Raw genomic sequence first — 27170 nt, 5'->3', positions numbered from 1 at the left:
TGCTATTTATAATATTGCCAGAGCGGCTTCTTGACAGTTGCAATAGATGCTAAAATATCCTGACGGCGGCAGCTACAGCTTCACCCACGGATGCTGCGCCCCCTCACACATCTGAAAGACACGTTTCACAGCACCACTATCCGGAACCGCATCTTGAAATTATTATTCCTTCAACTTGAATCCAAAAGTTGACACGCAAACAATGGCACAAGGGACTATCGTCACAGATGGAGATGCGGCAACCAAGGTCCAGGTCCCCGCCAGCGCGCCGCTTGAGGAGAAACAAGCCGAGGGGGAGCCGGAGAAAAAGGAGAACGGAGACGGCCAGGTGACCGTCCCCGAGCAAAGCGCGGAGTGCACGTTCGTACATCCGGAGGGCGGCTGGGGATGGCTGGTCATGCTCGCTGCCATGTGGTGCAATGGTTCAGTGTTTGGGATCCAGAATGCCTTCGGTATCCTCTTCCTCTCGCTACTACGGGAGTTTGGCTCCGAGGACGATGAAGACCTTCGCTTCAAGACAGGTGAGCAGCCACGGTAACAATGAATCCTGACGCACAGTTAGTGATCGTATTCAATGTCTGTAATAGTCTTCAAATCCGCACTCATTTAAATGAAGGTGGTTTTGGCTCGTCTGGTGAGTATAAAACATTTGAGGAACCCGACTTTACTGTTAAAGTGACACTGCGGCCATGTTTCGTTTCATGCCAACAACTAAGCGAAATGAATGAAATGTTGATTTTTACTGTCCACGTAAACTGTGCGCAACCAACTACGGGCGCTGCAGGAAGAAGTTAGCCAACGGCGACGAGTCTGTTAGACATCTGGTGGTTTCCTGCTGTGAAGCAGCGTGTGCATTACGTTTTACGTCTTGACACGAATGCTGCGTGGCGACGAGGACACTCCACGGGGCTTTAATGGAGTTTTGTCAGTCGCTGGTTGTGTGGGCTTCCAGGTGACGCCAAACTACGTGTGGCATCCTTCAAGAACGCAGCCATAAACCTCTACGAATGCTGTCATAAAATAAGTACATTTTGCATCCTCACTATCGTAAAATATTTCCAGGAGGGTGGCCTCGCAAACTGCAATGTCCACGTTATGTGGTTGCCGGGCATTGTTTATCCCCAGGTGTGAATTTTTTTTTTGCCTTTGATTCCGTTTTTCCCCACCACTTAAGTGGTGGGAGTTAATTATAATTCAATGACATGAAACTAGAACAGGCCCATTTAGTGTGTGAATCCATCCATCCATTTTCTTAACCGCCTATCCCAGCTGGCTTCGGGCAGTAGGCAGGGTACACCCTGAACTGGTTGCCAGCCAATCGCAGTCAGTGTGTGAATGTTTAATTAATTAAAGGTGTGTCATTGTTGAATAATTCATGGTTATTGAAAGATCACAATTTGCATTATTTACCCTGTACAAACCAAACTCTTGTTCTATGCACTTGGAGAGGAACTCAGCCAATGATGTGGCAGTCATGTCATTCAGATCAAAAACCTAATAGTTACTACTTCTTTGAGTTGGAGTTGGTGATGAATGAGGGAAGCTATACGACAGTCGATAATGACATCACATGTTCTTCCAGGTGGTTAAAGCACCGCTAATAAAGAAACCCTTCATGTCATTTAAGATCAAGGCTTCATGTCATTTAAGATCAAGGCAGAGCTAAGAAAATATTGATGTTTTTGTCTCACCCCTCATTCACTTTTGAGTAACAGCATTCACAAGTAATTTCTGAAGCACATATGTTGTTATTTAGAATGGCTCACCTATTTTTTTGCAATGCAAACATAGTAAGTTCCAAAATATTGGACTTGCGCAGGAAGATCAATGGTGATCACGGATGTAAAAACAATCACGTGTTACTGATATCCTGGAATGCAAGGTCATGCTCGGTGTCGGAGCAAGATTCTCTGATGTCATCCCCTGTACTGCTTACACGAAGTGGGTGGGGGCTGCAGGGGTTCATATAGCATTGCATGGTATCTGGTGTTAATATGCTGAGATGTGTTTACTGTAGTTGGTCCTTAATTTATTTACATATACTTTCATTGAATTGTATTAAAACACACTACTTTGTTGTTTATTTTAGGAAATACCTCCCTTTTATTATTTGTATCACACATCTGTACATGAGCAGTTTTTGCAACTGTAGTAGTTGTACTGTTATTTCTCTTAACTGGAATTGTTAGTTAATTCACACTGTTGCCACCACAGTGTTGGAGTGCACACATGCCTTTCTCCAATGGCCAGAGTTCACCAGCGCTCTGTCATAATGATTGGTGTCTTCCCTCAAGTATAGCTGAGACAAAGGGAGTGTGGGAATGTGCAAAGTTGGACTTAAAACCTCACTTATGTAACTCAAGGCGTTCAAAACCTTTCCATGTCATGCAGGCTCGCGGAGCAGCTGTGACATGTACGCTTCCACAGTCTTAACAAAATCCAATCCAAAAGTTTGATTTAAAAAAAGAAAAGAAAAAAAGTCTTGACAGAATGGTACTATGGTGTCATTTGCAATGTCTTAAAACTACGCTGCATCATACTGAGGAACTATATTTTAGTTGTCTTTACAAACTAGGGGGGGGGCATTTTCAAAAGGATGAGGCTGCCGTTTGTTCACTTTGGGCTTTTTGAAACGATACTTAGCAGAGCAAAAGCATACGCATGCGCTCTATAACTTATGCTAACAACATTCTGTTTACGCTCCACCTTGATGATGTACAAACATTTTAGAAGAGTTGAGATTTATCACTTTAACATTTATTTCACACAAATTACTACTTTACTTTGAGCAAGGACTTTGCCATCTTAAAGAAAGAGTATCACAAACCACTTAAGATAAAGTCAACAGCACCTTTGCTTTTTTGATACCCCTTTCGACACAATGCTGTGTATCAATTCTTAATGATTGCTTTAATTGGAACAGATTCGCCAGCCAAAATGGTTACGGGTTGAATATTATTTGGATGAGTGAAGTATTGTAAGCTAGTTTAATTATCATCATCAAGCGCACAGTTTCTTGGCAAAAGATCCATCCATCCATCTTCTGTACCGCGTATCCATCTTTAAACAAAGGTCTTTGTAAAAATAAATAAATACATAATGAAAATCTTTATTCGTCATTGGTTTACATTGATGTATATCGGTAGAAATGAAATTTACATTGATGTAGAAATTAAATGGAAAAAATAATAATAATTTTTTTGGGAAGACCTGCTTTAGATGAGGATAAAAAGCAAAAAAACAAAAAAAGGACTTGGCACTCATTTAGTTCAAGATGATGTAGAAATAAACTGTCAAGCAGTCCACGTGTCTCTATTTTTTCCCTCCCTTTCTGTGGATTGTCATCCCACATAATTTATACCCTATGCTGCCCAGGCTTTGCATTCCTCAGTCATGTTGCCATAAGATAAATAGCTTATATCTTTGTTGTATGACAAGGTCTCTTTGGTATAGCTATATTGTTCGCTCCCGGGACCTGCGTTACAAGTAAATTCCAAGTCATTTATACAATACATATTTTTGACTGGAAGTATCAAGAATAGTATGATTACGGTACTAAGACTTTTTTTTTTAATCAGTTAAAGCTGCTCAATGTAGAAATTTGGCAAAAACTATCTTTACAATAGTTTTTGAATTAGGCAACATCTTGTGATTGGCAGATTAACACCTTAGCACTCATTGTATGAGCTTTTATGATGCTGTGTGCACTTGGTCGACATTGCAAATGAGAATCTTCTTGATTGCCTTACTTGGATTAATAAAGGCTAACTATATTAAAATAAATACACACTTAAATTCAGATCTTCATATCCAGTGTTTGCTCCTTTAAGGAGGTTTGAGGGTACACTTGATACAGTTTCAAGCGTGACAGGCTGAGTGAGGCCCTGCTGCTCTCTTGAAGATCCAGTTGGGAGCCCATATAGAGCTGAATATCATAAATCCTCCCAAGGACATTGGTATTTCCGCCTCACTGTGAGTACATATCTGAAATGACAGAGGTGAAAATAAGTAACTGTTGGATTTTTGCTCCAACTAGAATTGCAGTTTAGGGCTGCAACTAACTATTATTTCAATACAGTAATCGATTAATATATTTATGAATTTATCGATTCATTGAAGAATCTTTTGATTTCCATTATTTTTCTCAAAAACTGAACATGTCAAATTGACAATAACAAATTTAATGATTCAGTTCCATTAACTTATCTGTAACGACTTTGGCTTTGGAGCTGCAAGGATGCTGGTTCAAGTCCCTCTGCAGACAAAAATTTAAAAATGGGGAGTTGCCAAACATGTCTTGTTATCAAAGTTGAGGTCAATAAAGGTTTTATGATGATAACAGTTAGTTTGACCCTGGAACTGATTATTTATTTATTTATTTGCTACATTTTAATGTGGACCTGATTTTTAAAGAATGACTGGTTTAAATTTAGACTGCGCATGGACTGTTTTGAAACAGGAACTACCCACCATATCCTTAGGACATGACCTCACCTGTCTTTCCACTCTTTATCTGCAGATAGCAGTTTCCTCTGCTGGAACTCTTCATTCTGCTGTTCACATGTGCCTCAGTACAAATGAACCCTAATATACCTGCACCGTATACGTTCTTATCTCTTCGGTGTGTCAGACATCCAGTACATATAAATATGATAGGTTGGGGGTTTACTTTACACCCCCCCCCCACACACTTTTTTTTTTTTTCTCCTTCTCGCGTGCGTGTGTTAACCGGATACTTCAGAGTCCCGCCAGAGTGGTGAAGTTGTCAGGAGACCAGAGGAAGGATCAAAGGAAAGAAAGATGAAACAAAGTGAAATGCACCAACCAGACACCACCTACCACCTGCAGTTACAAAAAGAATCTTTCACCAACCTCAGAAACATCTACATTCCAACAGATTAGGGAGACTTCAAGAGACTAGAGGAAAAACTAAAAGAAAGGAAAGATAGGTGAAGCAGGTTTACTTTATTTCCTATCTGAGGTTTCAATTAATAGTAAAGCACGAATGGGACATTTTCACAGATGACATCAGCACAATAGTTACTATACAGACAAAGATGCAAGCATTCACTTTATTATACTGTATAGTACTGACACACTATTATCAGTCAAGACAGGTGACCACCTAAATGTCAGTTGCATTTAATTTTTTTGTGTTAATTGTCTTAATAGTGTCTTCTATTATCAAATAGTGTATCATCTGATGCCAAACTTATGTTCACAAACTGGAAATCCTTATCAACCAATGGCAAAGGTTTACACTGGGGCGGAGTGGCTCAGCCCATAGATGCGGCTGACTAAGGTCAAGGTTGGTGGCCTTAGTATCCGTGTGGTGGACTCTGGTTCTCCCTCTGTGGGAACTAGTGAGCTGCTTTTGATAAATGGGCCTGACTTCAGCAAAGCCAAAGACCTTTGGACTACAATGAGGCTTGACAGTTGCATATTGCACTGTTTGAGTAAATGTCCAGTAACCTGTACTGATGTGATTACCTGACTAAATGATAAATACATGAAGTCCCCGATTATTGCCTTGGCTTTGAAAACATATGTTACGTGAAGCTGATGTTTTGTTGCCGAACGGGAAATTGTCTCACTGACTGGATTGAGACGTTAAAAATATTATTTTAGTATCACTACTTCTGTTATGCTGTGTGAGGCAGCCATGATGTTTTTGAAGATCACCTGATCTTTTAACAGACATACAGTTAATGGCTGGAATTTAACCTACAGTACCTATGTCCCAACATACAGTATACAGTAGTTCGACTGCTGCATTCATACTACCAGCTAGAAATACTGTATAAACCTAAAATTGATATATATTTTTTTTAAATAACTGCAGATATGTTCAGAATTATCCAATCACATTCTTGCTACTATTTAAAATGCTTCTGAATAATCCCAAATAAAGCTCAGATGTTCTTGTAAGTTAGTTGTTTTATATCCGCTGTCACTTTGCGTGATGTGGGGAGATAATGTATACTTTGTTGGATGTCCAAACCAAACATCCTTTTACCAAAAATGATGTCTTTAAGCTTGTGTACGAAGTTACGTCTCTCTCCCTGTTAAGGCTCACAGGCTGTACTGTTCTGAGACTCAACAGCTGGTCAGTTCAACCATTATAGATTAAAAAAAAAAGAAGGTTGGATCAAATCTTGTTAATGATTGATGAAGTGCTTGAACTGTGTTTCTGTGAAAGCTGTTGACAGATAAAGCACAGAGAAGGTAAACATGGTTGATGCAGACCACTACTTCAGTGCCTATAGGAGCGCCAATTATTTTGCGTCCTGTGCATGACACAAATCATGAGGCCAGGACACAAATAATCTGAGAACCTTGCAGCAAATGGCTTTCAAGGCCCCGCTCTCAGGCAACTGATTGATTGACTGTCAGACGGAGAGAAAAGCAAATGGAGTTGTCTATGCTTTTGACATCATGAACGATGGAGGAAAAAACAAACAAATAACAAATCACTATTAGTACTAGAATCTGATGGAGCCACATGATGGTATTTTAAGATAAAGATCGGGATGGAGAAGATTGGATGGTGGCTGTAAAGAAAAACGCTAAACAAAAATGCTGCTCTTGAAAATCTAACTTAATGCAGTAAATATAAAAACTCCCTAAAAAAATGAGTTCAGAAATTTAGTTTCTGAATACATTATACATGTTTGAAAGTGATTGCTAAAAACGTGCACAGAACTGTGTAGAGATGTAATGTTGAACTGATTTTCACCATTTCAGTTATCCTGAATTAGTTGTTTTATTCAGCACAATTGAGAGTATAAATTGGCTAATTTCTATTTTCTACGTGTATGTTAGCATGTTGCATGTTAGCCCACGAGCTAACTGGTGGCTATCATCTAGCTGGCTTGGTGGGATATAGTTCAGTTTTCAGAGGCTTTAAATAGATATATTTCACAGCTCTAACATAGACATATGGATGTGTAGGCAAACTATAGGCATTTGCTCAAGACATGAACATCGTTGAGTGACAAGTGACAGAGCTGAGAGAAAGGGTTAATTTTCTTTTCTTTGTCCGGCTGGTTTGTTAGCAACACTCTTCTCTATGGTTTTGGTAAACTGGAAACACATAAATTAAAAATATAAGATACTGGTCACAGAATGTCAAGGTACTTCAAAGCGCAAAATTAGTTGACTGTGATACTATTTAAATGGTAAATAGAGTTCACTTATATGGTGCTTTATCTACACCGATATGCGTCCCAAAGCGCTTTCGATCATGTGCATGGTAACATAGACTTATAAGGCTTTTCAGGGCAAATATCTATACCGAATCATTTGTAGTAAAGGAGGTCACTCACCGATATTTGAAGTTGTTCATTTTCAGTAAAAGGGAAAAAATATATTGCCCCCCCCCCAAAAAAAAGAGTAAAAATACAAACTCTACCTTGTTCAAATGTCTTTATACATGTTTATTGAACAAGTTTTCAGATTAATAAATGTTGAACACTTAAAAAAACAAACGTAGACAATAGACGTCTTGGTTTTAACATTCTAATAAAAAGTTCAGGGAGCTCCCGAGTCTTCAGATTGTATAATTTAGAAAGTTAACTATTTAGACAAGTAAACAGCTCCCTATAGTTTTATACAGTAAATGATTTTTTTCAAAATAACTTACATTTTAAACTTTCTTTTATCTTTATTTTAATTTCAAACAAAAAAGGGTGCAGATAATTCACAGGGTCAGCAACATCTCGTAGAAAATTTACTTGAAAATTTAAATAGTAGTTCCTTGTAGTTAACAGTTTTATATTATATCTTATTGGCCTTTAGATTTTTTTAAAAGAAAGATGCCGATATTCATCAAAAAAGCCAAATATTGACGCCGACAATTGGTCTATAGTCCATCCATTACAAAATATTTAGTAAAGTACACTTAATCATCCATTTTCTTAACCGCTTACTCCTCACAAGGGTCGCAGGGGTGCTGGAGTCTATCCCAGCAGGCTTCGGGCACCCAGAACTGGTTGCCAGCCAATCGCAGGGCACACAGAGACGAACTATCATTCACAATCACACCTAGGGACAATTTTTAGAGTGTTCAATTAACCTGCCATGCATGTCTTTGGAATGTGGGAGGAAACCGAAGTACCCAGAGAACACCCACACAGGCACAAGGAGAACATGCAAACTCCACCCAGGAAGGCCAAAGCCCGGACTCGAGCTCACGTCCTCTGCACTGTGAGGCGGACGTGCTAACCAGTCATTCACCGTGCCGCCACGTTAAACAGTACTTTCATATTTCAGCATCTCGCATGATAGAGAAACCTAAATGTTGTATGGCAGAGCTGATGTTTTCTTTTAAAACCAGAAGCAATTCAAAATCTATTACAACACATTGAGAAGGTCTGAAGTTGACTTATTTTTTGCTCTGCATTTAAGGAAGAGGGTTGCACAGAATCCCCCAATCATAGACTTGTACAAGCCTACCACCCCTGTCCACAGCATTCCCATTTAACGTTTTACATATGGACATTTAGTAGCCACTGCAGCCAGAACAAATACCAAGCGTTCATTCAATCTGCTTTTTTGCATACACATAAATCACAGTTCTCCTCTCAGGTTTTCACTTCCTGCTTTGTGTGGCTAAAAAACACACGAGGGCAGTATATTGGAATTTGTGTTTTAAGCGTATGAAAATTAGTGCTCTTACTTTCTTTCCCCCTTCAAAGAAACAGTCCAGAACTACAGCTCCTGTACGCAGTCGATGCGAGAAGGGTTGCCGATCTACATGGTCCATTAAATGCCAGATGTGTGTCTGTAACAGTGAGGCCCTGATGGGGGTTGTGGTTTTGGAGCAACTGCTGTAAATGAATTCAAAGACCCCACTGGTTGTTAAACCATTAGAAACTGCGTAGTAAACATATCACTTTCGGAAAGAAGGAAGTTTAAAACCTCTATTCAGTCTCCATCTGGTTGAACCACTTAAGACTGTGGAAATAGAATTGCGTCGTGTAGAAAATGCAGGAACTTATCAAGCAGTTTGGTTTAAGTGTAAAAAAGAAGCCTTAAGTTTTATGATGAAGTCCAACAAAGGTATGGCTAGCTTTAGACTTGTGACTTGTTTTGTGCTTTTAGTGTGTTACGCATGTCCTGGTCTAGCTATACCCTGTACATTCCTTTTGAAAAACAGAAGGAAGAAAATCCCAACTGTAAGAAGTGAGTTTTTTCTTTCTTCAGTTCACTGCACAAAACAAGTTACAGTATTTACTAGACAGGACGTTTACCAAGAAAAAAACAAACACTTGAGGGTAAATGTGAGGGACCACAAGGATATTGCAATATGATAAAGAATGTATAGGCTTCAGGAGCCCAATAACAGTGTTTTATATTTATACTATGTGGCTATAACATAAGCTCATACTCAGTTGTGAAATTCACAATGATGTTTTCTTAAATTCATTCCAAACACTTCCCCACAATTTAATTGCTTCAAGTTGATGTGCTTGATGCAGGACATCGGGTCCTGTTGGCACGTTGTTGGCAATTACCGGTAGTGCAGATGATTTGTTAAAACCTCGCCCTCTTCACCTTGTGTTTATTCCAGCATGCCTGTGTGAGACATGAAACAGACTTTGAAAATCGAAATTGGCTGAACTCCTATAAGGCACGGTCTTCATGATAGAAATAGATTAATCCTTGGTTTACAGATTACAAGAATATCCTGGGCCAGGGTCAAGATGTTGACAGGAAAATGATCTTTACACCTCAGCAATATGAGTCAATTAATGCCCGTCCATTAGTTTTTCCATTGACTTTAGTTAATAGATACCCCAGCAAGCAGATGCTCAACAACTGTGAAGTTAGTCACAAAGTGAAGCTAAGTCATGAGGAAATCATGGGGTCCTTTTGTGCTTGGCAAATATTGTCTGATTTATAGTTGACTACCGAAACAAAGATGTATTAGTTGTGGGAAATGCTGTAAAGCATTTTTATTTATTTTTTTGCTGAAAAGCATTCACACATATGTTATTCAGATTCTTTATTATTTCAGGCACGTTTTATTCTCCTCACTCTTTTGCCATGTAACAACTCCAACGTAATACTTTCGATTTACACCGTTCAAATTTCAACTTGCTTCAAAATGAATGGAGGGTAATGCATGCCTAAGTGGCGTTATTGAGTGTTTTTTTTTCTCCATTTTTCCATTGGATATCATTAGTTCCACTTTCCATTTTAACTTGCTTCAAAAATCCACGCCTCCTGGGTTCAAGTGTTCTTTTTGTTCATTTATCTTTCAACTGCAATTAATATTTTGTTATTTTTACATAATTTATATTTCAATTTACTTCATAAGCATTCAGCATTCCCACACAATTTCTGCAGAATTTGCACTTAGTCTAGTTGTATGAAGATACCTAATTTTAAATAACACTGGGAAAACAAATAACTGCATATTTTGTTTGTATTAAGTTTCTTTACCCTCAACTCTTTCAACTTTCTTAAAATTGATGCCATTTTTAGTTCAGTGTTGTTGGGGTGACTGGGTTCAGAGCTGAAGGGGATTCTCGCAATTTGAACAGCAGACCATGACTTAGGCCATCTGCCTTGTCTGTTAACCAGGTAAGTAGGGCTCGGGGTGAACGGTGGATGTCATTTGGACAGAGGGAATCCTTGTATTACATCCCCCCCATTTTATAATTCCTCTTTGAAGCATAAATGATTTTGCAGGAGTAAAAGCAGATGGAACAATAACAGCAATTTCCTGTTGTCTTTCATGAAATCTTTCCATTTATTACATTACATAGCTTAAAGAAGGATGATATCCCCACATGAGACGTGTACCCCATTCAATTTAACTGGACTTCTTGACTGCAGCAAAAAACACACTAAGGCTGTGAGGAAAATGACTGCAAGAAAATGTAGGTTATGCACACCGGTTGTAGAAGTTTAGGCTGATGGATTACTGTCTGCATTTAGTAAATATCTCCGGCCATTATTTGTTTTCGTGTACAAAGTTACCTATGGAAACTAATCCTTTAAAATCCATATCTTTATATGTGACCCGCTCCCGTCATGTCAAGCCGGATCAGTCTTGAGTAAACACAAAAATAGATTGTTTGGACCAAAATATCGATTTTGAGATTTCTTCAGCAATTTGAAGTTTTAAGTAACAAATTAATTCAAATTAAAGGCAAACAAAAAACACTAACTGTCAAACATTGTTCAGTCAAACAGTAAATGTAATTTATATTAAACTGTCTGGTAGCTAGTTAACTGGAAGTTAGCTAGCTAGGGATTAAGTTGCTTATATTTTTGTCAACAAAGACCTTAAGTGCCATTGTCGTCGATGTGTGATCAAATTATTTTTAAATCTATCATTTTGAGGTACAATTTCAATAGATTTCACCTTTTCAATCAGCCCACGTTCCATTCCAATATGAGCGTGTTGACTACTTCAGCCAGTAATAACACAGAAACCTGACACACTGCTCTCCTGTTACTCAAGTAAAAATCAGACATTCTGACTACAGCTGCTCCTTTTTTTTTTCTCACAGGTTTCCCCTGACCTAGCCTCAGAATTTTAAGAAAACATTTTTGTTTCTATCCCGCCTTTGTACATGCACATGCCTGTACCTGCCACTTGTTGAGACTTTCTAACACCTCTCCTGTTGTATGGTACAGAATTACATTAAATCAATGGGCACTGAAAAGTGCCTCAGGCAAAACGTGCTTAGGAACTCGTCGCCTTTATGGTCAATGACTCCGTTTGTCCTTTGCTGCTTTTTCCACATTACTTGTTTGTCCCTTTTCCATCTTCTTGTTGTCTCTTACAGTAAAGGCCACTATACCATAAAGAAATGATCAGGTCAGCTCAGTAAGTGTAAAAACATGTCTGTGCATTTGTGCATGACCTTTTTCAGAGTTCTTTGCCCACTGCTGCATACAAAAGCAGAATTTAATCCTGAAACACGCTGACCAAGCATTGTAAAGAGAAGTGACTCTTTCCGCTATTTGTACTTAGGCTCACAGGTTTTAGTGCAAGTGACATTTGCTTAAAGGCACTGGCAAATAATTATTTTTCGAATGGAAGGAAACCTTTGAGGAATTGCAGGTATTTGTTTTCTTAGAAAATTATATAACTGACTCGTATTCTAGTGTTAGCAGACAGCTGCCCCCTTCCAACACCTCCCGTGCAGCATTTCACTCTTGTATGCAAGTGAAAATTAGAGTGTGAATGTGAAAATTATTTACCTTCTGTCGGACCAGAGACTATAAATTGTGACCTCCTCACTGGCAAAATACACATATTCCCAAAACAAACTATGTGAGTAGCGAATCGAATATCAATTTGTATTTTTATTCTTTTTTATAAAAAATTTACCTTACATCCATTAAGGTCAAGTATTCAATTTGTCAGTAGTATTACAATCTTGTTTGCATTCTACTGTTTTCAGCAGAATGTCACATGATGCAGATGTGTCATGATGCACATCTGCGCTGATGAAGCTTAACTTCCAACAGCTGTTTTCATGATCAGTGACTCCTAAACAGGGTGATGTCTAAGAAATTATCATGGGTGCCGTGGGAAATTATCCAGTTTCACTTTATTTGTCCAAAAATTATTATTTATCAATCCTTCTTTATTTTTCTGTGCCATGTCGTATAGTAAAAGAAAGAACAAATGGATGTTCTCCCATTTAATGGCAAAAGGTACAATCCAGTTTAGCCACTTGTTTCCATTTATACACCAGAATAAGATCAGATTTAACACTGAGTGAATTTGCGAGGAAATTGAGACAAGATCATCATTTCAGTATTCACACTTTTTGTGTCATTTGTCTTTGGTCGTGTCCCGTGAGCTTTATTTTTATTTTTTATTTTTATTTTATTTTTTACCCTTTCACGGATAGTGGTTACTAGAGTGGAGAGCTATTAAAACGTAGTTTTAATATTATTATTTTTAAATTCCCCCACAATTGACCATTAGCCACTCCAGTGGACACTAGTGTAGTCTTGACATATACTGCCATCCAGTGGTCAACGTTTGTAAGTGCAAAAAAAAAAAACGCAACAACTAAGGAGTAACTTAATTGTTAAAATATCCAAGTAGCGATTTTGTAATGTGAGGAAATGGTGATTGATCATGAGTCCACTAAATTGGACTTTGGACATCATTAGCTGTATTGTGATTACAACTTAGTGTTACTGTGACATAGTTGCTTTTGAAAATACTTGATCTGCAGTATTTTTTTGCTTTAAATCATTTCATTTTTATTATAGCAATATTTTATGGATTTTAGTCCTCATATGAGAGCAAGGATCTTTGTCCGGTCATGTTTTGTAGTGGTCAAGTGCAGAACATGCGAGCAAAACCTACAGGATAGTCAACCATATACCATCTGACTCAAGTGGGGATGATGACAGCAGCAGTGATGATGAATAGTTGCCAAAAAAAGAAACTATCTGTACTTAAGAAAAATTTCATTTTTCTTTGGGTAAAATGTTTTTGCAATACATGTAGTAGTTTGAAATATGTTAAAAATATGTGAACACAATGTTAAAAATCAAACAGACATTTTCTATACTGTTTGCATCTTTTTTTTTTGTTGTTATTTATTCTTTTCTTACTAACGTATTTCATCAGTTGCTCAAATGCACGTTATCCACCCTAGTGGACATGTCACAAACTCTATGTTAAAAAAAAAAAAAAAATTGTCATGCCTAAAGAGTAATAAAAACAATTGAGAAAAAAATCCTGATGTAGATTATCATAATTTGTGCATCAAAGGGTAATATAAAATAGGTATCTTGGCTCAGTCAAAGTTTTGAAACACTGCTTTGGGCTGATAGCACCTCTGCTGGTTAGAGCCTAGAAGTCCACTCAATTGCTTTAGTTAATTGAAAACTCATTTTCCCCTATATCCAGGACAGGACTGGCAGAAATTGGTGTGGCATTTTGACTTGGGCCCGTCGGCCCAGCCCAGCCTGGCCCGAATCCTTAACTCTTTGACTGCCAGACGTTTTCAGAAAAGGGATGCCGTGGGTGCCAGCCGATTTAAGCATTTTTGACTGATCTTTCAAGGTCCACAGAAAATTATGTGTTTGGACTATGGAAACACACATACTACCAAATGAAAGATTGGACTCTCATCTTTCATCAGAAAAAAAGTTTGTTTCTACCTTATTCCGTTTTTCAGTAATCAACAATTAAAAATGGTTAGTTTCACCTCTGTTTTGAAAAAAACGTCTTAACGTCTTTGGCACTCCTCCATAGGATTTTACTAAACGTTATTTAACATTTTTGGCAGTCAAAGAGTTAACACCCCTGACTACTACGTGGCTCTGCCACTGATGTTGATTGGTTCAGTTTGCTGTCTATATCGTAAATGGATCAATGGTCTGCTCAATCTAAATTGTGGGTTGGTCTCTTAGGGTAATATAATAATTAAATATTTGACCCCAAAAGACATTAGCCCACCAGGCATCTATCTGCCCTTTATGCCAATTGGCCAGTCCAGCCCTGCCTATATCCCCGCATATCTTCCTCTTTCAGCTCTTGTAGATTTAATGGCAGAAGTAAGGTAAATAATTGTGTTTACAATAATGTGTTATATGCACCTCCACTAGTCTAAACACATTATTCTGATTAATATTATTTGTGTAATATAATTTCAACAGCAAAATTCACTCGTTTCTATTCATCTCACGGGGCGGCCATTTTACCACTTGCTGTCAACTGAAAATGACATCATAGTCGCTCAGGTAACGACCAATCACGGCTCACCTGTTTTTTGAGTTTGGTCATGTGATGTTGGCAAGTTGAGTCATGATTTGTTGTTACCTGAGCAACTGTGATATCGTTTTCAGCCTCCCCCTGAGATGGATAAAAAAGGGTTGGATTTCTTCTGCTTAATTCATAATCCACAAACGCAATATTAATTAGAATACTGTGTTGAGACTAGTGGCGCCTTTGACTTGACTTCCCCTTCAACAAAAAATGTTAGGTTCCAAATGGTCACACAGAGATTGTACCAGTATGTCCGGTCTGTGATAGGGCATCCATCTATCTTGACCTCCTCTACCTGAAGTTGGGCTATTTTAGTTTGTTTTGATTTGCACTCACAGTCACTCCAAAATGTATACTGTGGCGATGCGTGGTATCTGAGTTGCATCTGTATACTTTAGAATCAGGCCTTTGTCTTTCCTGATCACTCCTTCCTGTCCGTATGTGTGTCTTCCTGTTGGCTTGGTTGACAAATCTCCTGAAATGACGTTCTAAAACAAAAACAACTTGCCGTATGATTGAGTCAGTCAAGACATGGTGTGCTTTTACCATAGTAAATTATGTCCATACATTCCTCAAATACAGCATTACACTGAATGCAAAAGTATATGTGATTTACTAAAGTTTCTTCCTCTCTCTCTGTCTTCCAGCGTGGGTTGGCTCCCTCTCCATGGGGATGATCTTCTTCTGCTCTCCAATTGTAAGCGTCTTCACAGATATTCTCGGATGCAGAATTACTGCCGTTGGTGGAGCGGCCGTCGGCTTGGTCGGCCTCCTGGCCAGCTCTTTTGTCACGTAAGGAAAATTCTAAACTTGACTGTCAAAATTGAAATATAACATTTCCAAGTTTCATGGCGTTTCCACTGTGGTTCCATTGTGCAAAACATTGATTTGATTCATGTGTGCGATCACATGATCCTCTAAAGGAGAACGTATGGTTGCATGATTCCCCTGTGGAGGAGAGGCAGCGGCTGTAGCACTCTGTTGTTAATCATATCTTGGAATCTCATACTTATGTACACATGAGTAAACAGTCACACCAACATGTTGAAATATTTGATCCTCAGAAAGCACGCGCTCCTATGCCTTCACTTCTTCAAACATTTTAAGTGTAATAAATAAGTAATTAAACACTAAAAGTGCTTATCAAGTGACTGTTGAACCGTGTATAATAACTGATGTGATGGTTTACTTGTGTAGCTGAAAGTACAAGGTGCAGAATTCTGGTAATATAACTTTGCTATTGGGATTTATTTACCCAATTTACCCAATCAGGACTTTGGAACCACACATGGGTGCAAATCTGTATCTGTAATTTCTCTACTATTTCTGATGAAGTCATACAAGACAGATATTCACCAAAACATGGCTAAAAATATCCAATAATGGCTTGTAACATAACATCAAACTATTCCAAAGTAGTCTTTTGTTGGTTTCAAGTTTATTTTATTGACCATTGTGAGTTTTTCTTTAAGGGAAGGATACGAACAATTTTGTTCACATAAGGTCAAATATCTCTCTTAATCTGCTGGAACAGATGTGCAGAACATATATGTAGTATTGGACAGCATATTTGTTAATGGGTGTGGTCACATTAAGTACACACACAGAACTAACACATTTTAAATGGGACGGAAAAATGTGAAACATGCTGATAACAAATGGTCCAATTTGTGTGACGTTAAAAACGAGTCTTAACGGGGGAGTAATGTAAAAAATTGTCTTCACAAGTATAATCATGGCATTATGATTAATATTGAGTTGGTGGAATATGAATTAAGTGGCAAAATTCGCCCGTTTTAATCCATCTCAGAAGGTGGCCATTTTGCCACTTGCTGTCAACTGAAAATGACATCACAGTTGCTCAGGGCTCAGGTAACGACCAATCACGACTCAACTTGCTCAGATCACATGACCAAATTCAGAACACAGGTGAGCCGTGATTGACTGTTACTTGAGCCCTGAACAACTGTGACGTCATTTTCAGTTGACAGCAAGTGGTAAAATGGCCGTCATCCCTGAGATGGATGAAAACAGGTTAATTTTTCTGCTTAATTCACAGTTAACAAATATTAATGTAGTTTGGCACCATTTTAACTACAATAGTGCGTGAGCCCATTTAATAAGTTGAAGCACTGTAAGGAGACTCCGCCAGGGAAATGGGTCCTCATCCAAAACAGGCCCGGTTGGTCGGTGCAGAAATCTCCATGGCAACAACTCCAAGGGTGGTGTTCATTGACACTTAACTCTCTCTCTCCAAGCCGGGGAGAAGGAACTAAAAGAGAGCAGCGGCAGTCAGGCCAACAAAAATTCGTAAAAGCAGGTGTGTAAAAATAGAGAGGAGCATGTCCCAAAAAAAAAAAAGTGTAAAATAAGTCAGTGTGTAATCTTTAGTGTCATCTAGTGGTGAACTAATAATTCATTTAATTTAAAAAACAACAACACTTTTGATGTCAATAATATTAAAAAATATATATATAAATTCTCACGTCAGCATACTTTAAAAAAATAAAAAGCGAAAAGTTATTTTTTTTCCAGAATTTATTTGGTAACTTCATTATTTTTCTTGTACAATGAATACCTTTAAATACAAATTTTTCCACTTGCTGTCGCCTGAAGATGACAACACTTGTACTGAGGAAGTGGGTAATGACCAATCATGGCTCAGTTTGCTGACCAAACCCAGAAAACAGGTGAGCCATGATTGCTCGTTACCTGCTTCCTCAGCACAGGTGAAGTCCTCTTAAAAAAATGTTTTTAAAGGTATTAATTGTACATGAAATTAATTCTGGACAAAATAAAAAAATTTTTACTGCTGAAAATGGCTCAATGAGTCAAGTATCCCTTTAAGCATTGTCATATTCCAAGCCTGCAAGAGTGGAATCGTAATTATGTTTCTTAAAATCCGATTTGTCGAATATATTCGATATATGAATCAATGATCAATTACATAAATCAATAATCGTTAGTTGTAGCCCTATTGTATTATGTTTTCTATGTAAATTGTGTTTTATAAATAAATTACGGAAGAGGCCAGTGAAGAGGGGGGGGGGGGAGTTTGGCAGGATTCTCACTTTATTCTCAGTATTCTGACTTTAAAGTTTAAGGTCAGAATTCTCACTTTAAGGTTAGCATTCTAAGAATAGAGTCAGAATTCTCACTTTAAAGCAGCACTAAGGAACATTTCAACCTTAATAACATATTTTCATAACTTTTCTGATAAAACATCGACTTAAAACTAGTTGAATGGTACCCTTTTGCTACTTTTACTGGCCCTAATCCTCTTTCATAATAAATTGATAGTATATGGTCAAATTCCTAAATAAATGACTTCGGTCACAAGTGTCAAACAAAATCCCGTGGACCAGATCTGGATATAAAATGTTGTCCATATAAGCCCTACTTTGGACAATGCAGTATTATGCTGTGCAGTCTCCACTTTGCTGCAGTGGTCTGTTTTCTTGCTTACCTTCAATATCTCATCTCAAATAACATTTACTGTGGCCAATAGCCAAATGCTGACATGTAAATACAGACAACCTTGGTTCTCCTCCAATGTTTGTCCTTTGGTCTACTTGATGCATTTCATGGGGTGTGATTATTGTCGTTGCATTCTTTTGAAATGGAAGCCTCACACCAAAAAAAGTTGGCTTGACCTATCATGTGCAGAGGAAATATGTGCTGATAAGGTGACGCATTATAAAAAATTAACTAATAGATGTGCTTTTTTTTTTTTTTTTAAATCCCCCTGCAGGTCTTTAGGCCCCATGTACTTCACCTACGGCATTGTGTTTTCCTGCGGCTGCTCCTTTGCTTATCAGCCCAGCCTGGTCATCTTGGGCCACTACTTTAAGAAGCGCCTGGGCTTGGTGAATGGCATCGTGACCGCCGGCAGCAGCGTTTTCACCATCACCCTTCCCTTCGTGCTGTCCGGCCTGCTGGAAAGAGTGGGCCTGCAGAACACAATGCGCGTCCTCTGCATCTTCATGTTTGTGCTCATGTTGGCCGGCTTCACCTATAAGCCTCTGCTGCCACGCAAGGCCAGAAGCGCACGTGGTGGTTGTCCACCTCTTAGCCAGATTTTCAACGTCAACATTTGGAAATCTGTGGGATATCGCATATGGGCTTTTGGTATCCCAGCAGCACTTTATGGCTACTTTGTGCCTTACGTACATCTGGTAAGTTTATTTATTTATTCTTTGACTCCGTATATCGGTTTACTTTTACTTACATCTCCAAATTCTGCATGTTGTCTTCTCTGTGACCCGAACCGTTTTCAAACCTTAAGTGTGCATAATATGCAAGAAAGTTTGAGATTTATAACGACTAAGGAACTTTGTTAATACCATTTCCCAAAAAAAAAAAAAAAAAATTGATTATAAGTCCCACTTTGTATCATAGTTTGGCTTGTCCTGTAACTTAGACTCATGTGTGACTTGTATATATCAAAATTAGAGCTCAGACTGGCAACATCAGTCCTCGTTTCCTAATTGTGTTGACTTTCTTTTGGTGCATTACCGCCGATGGCCACATTCTTTAGCATGCTAAAAAGTTGGTGGTGATGTACCAGAAGTATTTTCCAACCGGCAAAAAAAAGTACAAGAGGAAATGGTAGCAGAAGAAATAATGGTAGTTGTTATGGCATATTATCAGCAATGAGACTTTGTGGCTCCCGATCTACATTTGACTTGGAGCCTTGGAGTCACGCCATATCACCTACAATACTGGTTCTCAACCCCGGTCCTCGAGTACCCCTATCCAGCCCGTTTTCCATGTCCCCCTTAGCCAACACAGCTGAGGATAGTTATCAGGATTCATGCAGAGCTTGCTAATTAGCTGATCGTTTGAAACACCTGTGTTGGCTGTGGGAGACATGGAAAACAGACTGGATGGGGGTACTCGAAGGCCATGGTTGAGAACCACTGACCTACAACCTATATCACCTCTGGTCTGGATCATTTAATCATCGTACTGTGGGAATTGGTATTTTCAGGTGTGCTGTACCACCTTTTAAAAACAATGTTACCCAGCATTGTGCAGTAGGGATGGGCGAGTACCGATACTAGTGGTATTGGTATTCTGTATCAGTATCGACAAATACTCAAGATTAAGTACTTGTACGGGTATCGGTCGGAAAAGTGGTATCGAACATCCCCAATTGGCAGATACTTCTAGTTGTCACTCACTTGGGACGAAGACAAAAAATGGCTCTTATGCGGTTGCTTGCCTCACCAAATTTATCAGAGCACAAGATTTATTTTCCGTGAATCAGGAATGTCTAAATATGCATACTATAATACTAACACTTCCAGGTCCATCACTTCAAACTTCATTTTGTATTTGTGATGTTCTCCCACATGTGTCATGGTGACATCATCAGAACTAACTTAAAGTGCAAAACTCATGTTTTTAAAACGGTTACCTTTTACAGTTGTACAGGGAACAGTGAGTGAGTGAACACACAATTTAGCACCTGCTATTTAGGATGTCAGTAGACCATCAGTTTTAAATCACGGATTTTTTTTTTTTAAGGATAAATGTAGACTGCTGGGCGAGAGAAAGCCAACCCTTTTGCGTTCTTGAACCTTTTGTCGCACTTTTACAAAAACAGGATCCTCAATCTGCAGCTCTCCTTTCAACCCAGACAGTTCTATAAACAGGTATCACTTTTATTGACTTTCCCTCATTTTGGGCAACAATATGGGAAACATTGACACAGAGAAAAGATCTTCTTGAGAATCAGCGCTGCCGTGCAGGGCCTTGTGTTGGATCACAAGGTGACTTGTTTTATTTGAAAGTTTTCACTCTGTTTTTAGTCCGAGATCATCCCGACCCAAGGTTCCCAGTGAGTCAGTGTTTTTCTCTTCTCCAATGCCTGCTACTCAGACTGGGGTCTGACAGGAGTAGGCTGCAACCTCAGCACCACGCCTATGCTTGTCACGAAAAACAATAGGCCTCAGTGGTGTGACTGCACAGGAAAATAAAGGAAGGATGAAACGTGTGTCAAATAACACATTGTTCTGATTCTCTGGAAAAGAACGCCATGAGAACCTCAAACAAGGTAGCATTATCTGGTCATTTTTCATAAGAGCTTCAAAATTGCTACACTGACTACAATAAAGTAGTCTCTTTTTTGACCGTACTGATCCTGGATTACCTGCTTTTGTTGTCTGTGAACTAATGGAGCAGCCTGCTGGGACCGAAGTACTGTCTGGTCTGTCTGACAGATTTGATGTTTGTTGGTTTGGCAATGAATAAATGCAACTCGAATGCAACATTTAGGATCATATTGTTGTCAGTAGTTAGGCCTCTTTACAGTATGTATGTGGGGGCTAATTATAAATTTCTGCTATACAAAATGGATAGCAGTCTCTAGTTGTCTTTCGTGGGGTTCTTTACTTACACAAAAATACAACTGCATCATTAACGTCTTTCTCTATTCTTCTTTGCTCTACCAATTACAACTTTGCGTCAAATGCACAGCAATGTCCAACTGCAAAACGCTACCACCACCCAGTGGTGGATAATTTCAGTGCACATTCATTTAACATAAGAAATCAATGTTTTTATTCACTTTTTAACTAAATTTTAATATATACTTCTAACTTCAATAACTGCTATTATATTTACTATAGCTTAACTGTATCCTTAACTAAAGATACAACAATGTAAAGTGATACATAGCATCATGTTACAGTAACTACACACTCATTCTTGGGACACGGTTTCAAAATCATCAAACCTTTATTAAAAGTACAGAGTAGACAATGTATGAAATAACTTTAGCCTTACATCTCGAATAAAGTAAGACTACTGACTCCTTTAGAGATCCTGATTGATGGCTTGACAGATACTTTATTCATCATCCTGTGAGGTAGATACTCTCCAGACGTGGTAACAAATAACAATGTTCTAATTAAACTGTGCTTTGTAACCCAGAGAAGAATTGATCACCTTGTGTTTAGGCGGTTCATTAAGTGGATAATGTCTACAATGCAGAATAAGATGAAATGACTGCTATTGAAATCAATTATATTAGTGAGAGGCAGGATACACAGTTTTGATGCTACATTGGCCTGTAAAGGAGGGCTCTTTCATTGCCATGGCAACCCGAGATTGGCTTCTTATTGGTCTGGAGCTTTTTGTAGGCAGGGGTGGTAATTTACTGTAAGTGGGTGTTTTTAAATTGACTATGAAAATGTCTATTAAAGCTCCCCATTTGAGCATTAAAAAAAAAAATCTTAAATTTCCTGTCTCAATGGCCCTGAATTTAAATCCAAGCGTTTTGCAAGCCTTTTCCTTTTTATCGGCTATTGCATCTAATCCACAAAAGGCATTGATGTCGCAGACTCATTATGACAGATGTTCTGCACAAAACTGGAAAATCAAATCGAGAAACTATAATTTGTGCTCGTTTTCTTTGTGTTGCACAGATGAAGCATGTGGAGGAGCGCTTTGGGGAGGATTCCAATAAAGAAATTCTGCTCATGTGCATCGGCATCACATCCGGTTTTGGTCGACTCATCTTCGGCAGGGCTGCTGACTACATTCACGGGGTCAACAAAGTCTACCTGCAGGTACGTTCCCTGCCCCAACAGACAAGTTCATGTTTGAATGGGTTAGATGTGGCATTAATGGCATGAGAGCAATTACTCCAATAATAAAAGAGTACTTTTAAATTGAGTGTCATGTGAAGGTGAAAAAGTGTTTCTTTTCACCATTTCCATCCTACGTATGTATGGCAACATCTTCATCAGGGAAGTGCGGCAATGTTCACGGCTGGTGAGGCACGGGCAGAGTCAGATTTACAATTTGCCATCAGGAGAGCTGCCGTTATTTATAATATATTTAGAATTGCCTATATTAATCATTCAGCCCACAAATATATCACAAACTATGATCTTAAATACTTTCATAAAATCACAAACATAGATACATGGACGTATTGTAAAAACAGATTGGTCATTATTTATTTATTTTTAGTCATTATTATTATTGTTATTTCTTTTGTCTTTGTGATGCCTCACTTGGCCACATGTACATGCCAGAGTATTGAAATGAAAAATGTTGGGATGTCGGGAAAACATCCAACGCAACAAGGTCAAAAATGAACATCAGCAATGACAACGTGCCCATCCTCCCAGGTGACGTCCTTCTTCGTTATCGGCCTGATGTCTATGATGATCCCGCTTTGCCACATCTTCGGAGGGCTGATCGCAGTGTGTCTACTTATGGGGATGTTCGACGGCTGCTTCATCTGCATTATGGCCCCCATCGCCTTCGAGCTAGTCGGAGCCGAGGATGTGTCCCAGGCCATCGGCTTTCTCCTGGGCCTCATGTCGGTGCCCATGACTGTGGGACCCCCAATTGCAGGTAAAGCAGGACAGGACTGCCAACTGTATATATCATATAGTGAAAACATTTTTGAGTAAAAAAAATCATTCTTAACCAAGCATCGTACTGAGGTTAAACGTGGTCCATTCCAGGAAGCTAGTTGAAACTAATGCTGAAGCATTACCACAATATGTTATTGTGATTTTTATTCTCCACACTTTTTTGCCGTGTAACAACTTCCACATAATACATCCGATTTACACCGTTCAAATTTAAACTTGCTTCAAAAATTCACGCCTCCCATGGTATATATGGTCTGATTTCACATTACTTACAGTATTGGCACAATTTAACATTAAACATCAACTTTCCACCATTCATTTTCAATGGGACAGACATTGAAAATTTTCAGTCCCACTTTCTACGCCCACTTCCAAACATACAACTCCATCATCATTACCACCAGTCTGATACTGTTCATTGGCGCAGTTGGTAAAGTGCATTGTCCAGAACTAGGAGGTCGTCGGTTCGAATCCCACCTTTGACTGTACATTGCAAATATATCCATGGCCATTATCCTAAGTGTATACAGTATATACATGTATATCAACTGACTACCCTATCAAGAAATTGATTATAATTTCACTGAAATGATTAAATGCATGTTAGCTGATGCTCAGATGACACTTTTAAAAATAAATACACCATTAGACATGACTTCAAACAAGTCATGTTAGCCCCATTGTTTCCAACACTGAGTACCTGGGTTCAAACCTCAAACCCCGCTTGGAACACATTTTAGTACTTTAGTCATTTTATCTTTCAATTTACTTCATAAGCACATGCATTCAAATCTTAGCATTTAGCTTTTCTGCAGAAATTGTGCTTTGTCTAGTTAATTGTTTAACATTTTCAATTTCTTTGTTACAATGAATAGTAGTTAAACAGTGACTCCACAATAAAAAATATATATAAAAAACTTGAGTTAATACTGCTTTATTTTTTGGGGCTTATTTATTTATTTACCTATTTTTTTGCTTGGCTTAATATTTTTAGATAGCTCTTAAAATAAAAAAGATCTATGCCAGTATGAAACCTGGCATTTTACATTTTTGCTCTATGACAGCTTCAACACATTTTAATTAATTTTATTCATATCGGACCAAATCAAGACAGAAATTATCTCAAGGCACTTTCAAATTCAATACAATTGCTTGATCAATGCCAGTAATAATAAAGTAGCGATATGAAATATTGTAGTCGTACAGCTCTGCTTTTAACAGACAGCTAAAGCTTTAATGCAGTTCTAAGATGGTTTCTCCCCCCCCACCCCCACCCCGTCTCCTAGGATTCCTCAGGGATCGACTTGGAAACTACGACTTGGCTTTCTACCTGGCAGGCATCCCTCCGCTCATCGGAGGAGCTATGCTGTGTTTGATCCCATGGGTGGAGGCCAGGAGCAAGAGAGCGAAAGAGGAAGCACTCAAGGACGTCAACCAGAAGATGTTAGAACACGAGAAGCCTCAGGAAGAAGCACAATGCAAAGCTGGAGAGTCCATCCTCTAATTGCAACACTGTGACGCAACAGACAGTTTGTGTGCCATCAGTAAAGATCCGAATGAGTGCCTTCAATAGCAGGTCTGAAAATGCCAAAGTGAGGAAACGGGTTGAATGACTTTAATTAAACATGAATGCGATCACTAGGAACTATGCAATGAAATTTGAAGTCTTAAAATTAGGAAAACTGCTTTTTTTTTTGTCTTGAGGCGAGTTTTAACCGTCCTTTTTCCTCTCTTGTTGAAGACAGATGGAACACTTTTTTTCATGAACATACATTTAAGATGTAGAAAAGGAGTGGTTTGGCCTACATTACCGTATTGTTACCCTCAAACAGGATTCATCAACTAAAACGTAATCAGGGTTTCTCAAACGTTTTCAGTTCATAAACCAAATGAAATGTTGGCATTGGAACATCATCATGTTCCTCCTTACAATCTGACAATATAGAACACACAAGAGATTAATTGAAAAAAAGAAGTTCTGTGCCTGATCAATAATCACTAAAATAATTTTGTGCATTTTTGGACCTCAGTTTGGGAAACCCTGCTCTTATCAGAATCATTTCAGAGATGCTCTCCAAAAGCACATTTCGACAACATCAATATTTGCCCAATTGACACAATTTTAGCAAGTAGGAAATGCGTGTGTACTTTTAAGGGACGATGAGGACTGACACATATTGCCGCCATGCTCTCACTTTTGAATTGTGTGGAATGTAACGCAACACAATTTGTAGTCTATGAATCATGAAGAATGCAAGATTGTACAGATTGTAACAAGGTCCAAGTTCTTAAAAAGAAAAAAAACAGTTGAATGACCTCATAAAAGGACCGCCTTACCAAAGTAATAACTTGAATGTGAGGCAAGAAGATAAACAGAGGATGTGTTTGGTTAATCATTGACTAAGGGCCACGTTCTGCCATGTGCGCAAATGCAGATTCTCTTATCGACCTCAGTTTGTCGTTTATGAACATTTACTGCTGCTCTAAAGCGCATACAAACGTATTCAGGCATTTTGATTAAATTAGAATCCACGTTCATCAATTTCCAGCCTCGTCAATGAAGCTCGCCACTTAATCAAAAGTGTGAATTGGAGAATTTGACCCTTAGTCATGCAAAGGTCAGATGAAGTCAAATGTATCACTAGCTCAATGCGCAGTTTACTAAATGTCGTTGGATTCATGTTTTATTTATTTCCATGTTCTTGTGCAAAATGTCATGCTGTAATTTATTGACATTTGCTTATTTACTAGAGCGGCCATATGTGCTTTCATGACTGAACATTGTCTATCCTAATGACAAGCTGAAATACCAATCAAACAATCATGTTATTGTGGTGTTTGTATTTTGCTTGACAGAACTGTGACACACATTACCTCAGATGTGGAAAAAGTCCAGCGGCACATGCTGCCATGTCCGTCCGTGCATCAGAGGCACTGTTCATGTTTCAGTGAATGCATGACATGCTGAGTCTTGGAAATGAATCCAACAAATTGTCTGAAATCTTTCTTCTTATTTAAAAAAAAAAAAAAAGTACCTGGGTTGTTTTTTTTTTTTTAAACATATGTAGTGTTTTACATATTGTGAACTTTGTTCTGTCATATCATTTTATCTTCGTAGTTGCTTCTCTATTCAAGTCAGTCATTTCCTTTATGCGCATGACTTTCGTGCTTTGTTGACCAATCGGGCATCTTTCCAAACTGCTGATTATGTACCTGTTTGCCATCCATACTTTTTGTGTACCAAATCTTGTTGACATAGGATCCGTGCCACCCAAAGAGACAATGAGTTTAAAATGTATATATTTTGATTTTCTCTGCAGTAATTATTTACGAAGTGCCTTATAAAAATGCCTTATCTTTTCATTTAACATGTTTGTTTTGTTTTATGAGACCTGTGCTTTTCTGCTCCATGTTTGAAAGCATTTCTGATGAGCTTGTAGCATTTTATTGCTTATGTATGGTTTCTCTGTACTTTTAAACTACCCACTATTATCAGTGCATGTGTGCATTTTGGACTTGTTGCGAGTACAGATCCATGTTCTGTATAGCGCCAGCTACTTCCGTCCCTTTTATGTAGTCCAATGTGTCACAAAATGCTCAGAGTTGACATTTTATTGTTTGCTGTGCTGGTTATATTATGACCTTCTAAATTCCAAGTATCGTTGTTATGTTGCTACTGCAGGATAATGTCACAATGAATGGATTTTATAATAACTGTCATATCATCGAACATTTAAAAAAAAAAAAAAAAAGTAAAGTATTTTCTTTGACTTTGTCCTCATTTGTCCGCCTATGTTTGTTCAGTTGCTTATTTCCCTGTACTGCTGATAAACAAGTGAGACGTGTGTGTGTGTGTGTGTGTGTGTGTGTGTGTGTGTGTTCATACAAGCATGTTATAAAAGGAAAGACTTGAATTGTGAAATATTTGTCAACAAAACACAATTTTAGGACATTTTACATTGAACTATCCATCCATTTTCTCAACCGCTTGCAAATTGAACCAATATAAATAAAATAACGCG

General features: G+C 38.4%; 1 protein-coding gene across 1 annotated transcript; it reads left to right on the top strand.

The window, feature by feature from the left end:
• On the top strand, positions 1–26923 carry slc16a10 (solute carrier family 16 member 10). The gene is made up of 6 exons (XM_077553122.1): positions 1–521; positions 15403–15547; positions 18507–18930; positions 22186–22329; positions 22897–23125; positions 24435–26923. The coding sequence occupies exons 1-6, from the start codon at positions 203–205 to the stop codon at positions 24650–24652; spliced, it is 1479 nt and encodes a 492-aa protein (XP_077409248.1). The 5' UTR covers positions 1–202; the 3' UTR covers positions 24653–26923.
• Positions 26924–27170: the final 247 nt, after the last annotated feature.

This window comes from Vanacampus margaritifer, chromosome 19, assembly GCF_051991255.1.
Source record: "Vanacampus margaritifer isolate UIUO_Vmar chromosome 19, RoL_Vmar_1.0, whole genome shotgun sequence".
Taxonomy (NCBI): Eukaryota; Metazoa; Chordata; class Actinopteri; order Syngnathiformes; family Syngnathidae; genus Vanacampus; species Vanacampus margaritifer.
Note: the sequence above shows the minus strand (reverse complement) of the source record. Positions and strands in the feature narration are given on the sequence as shown.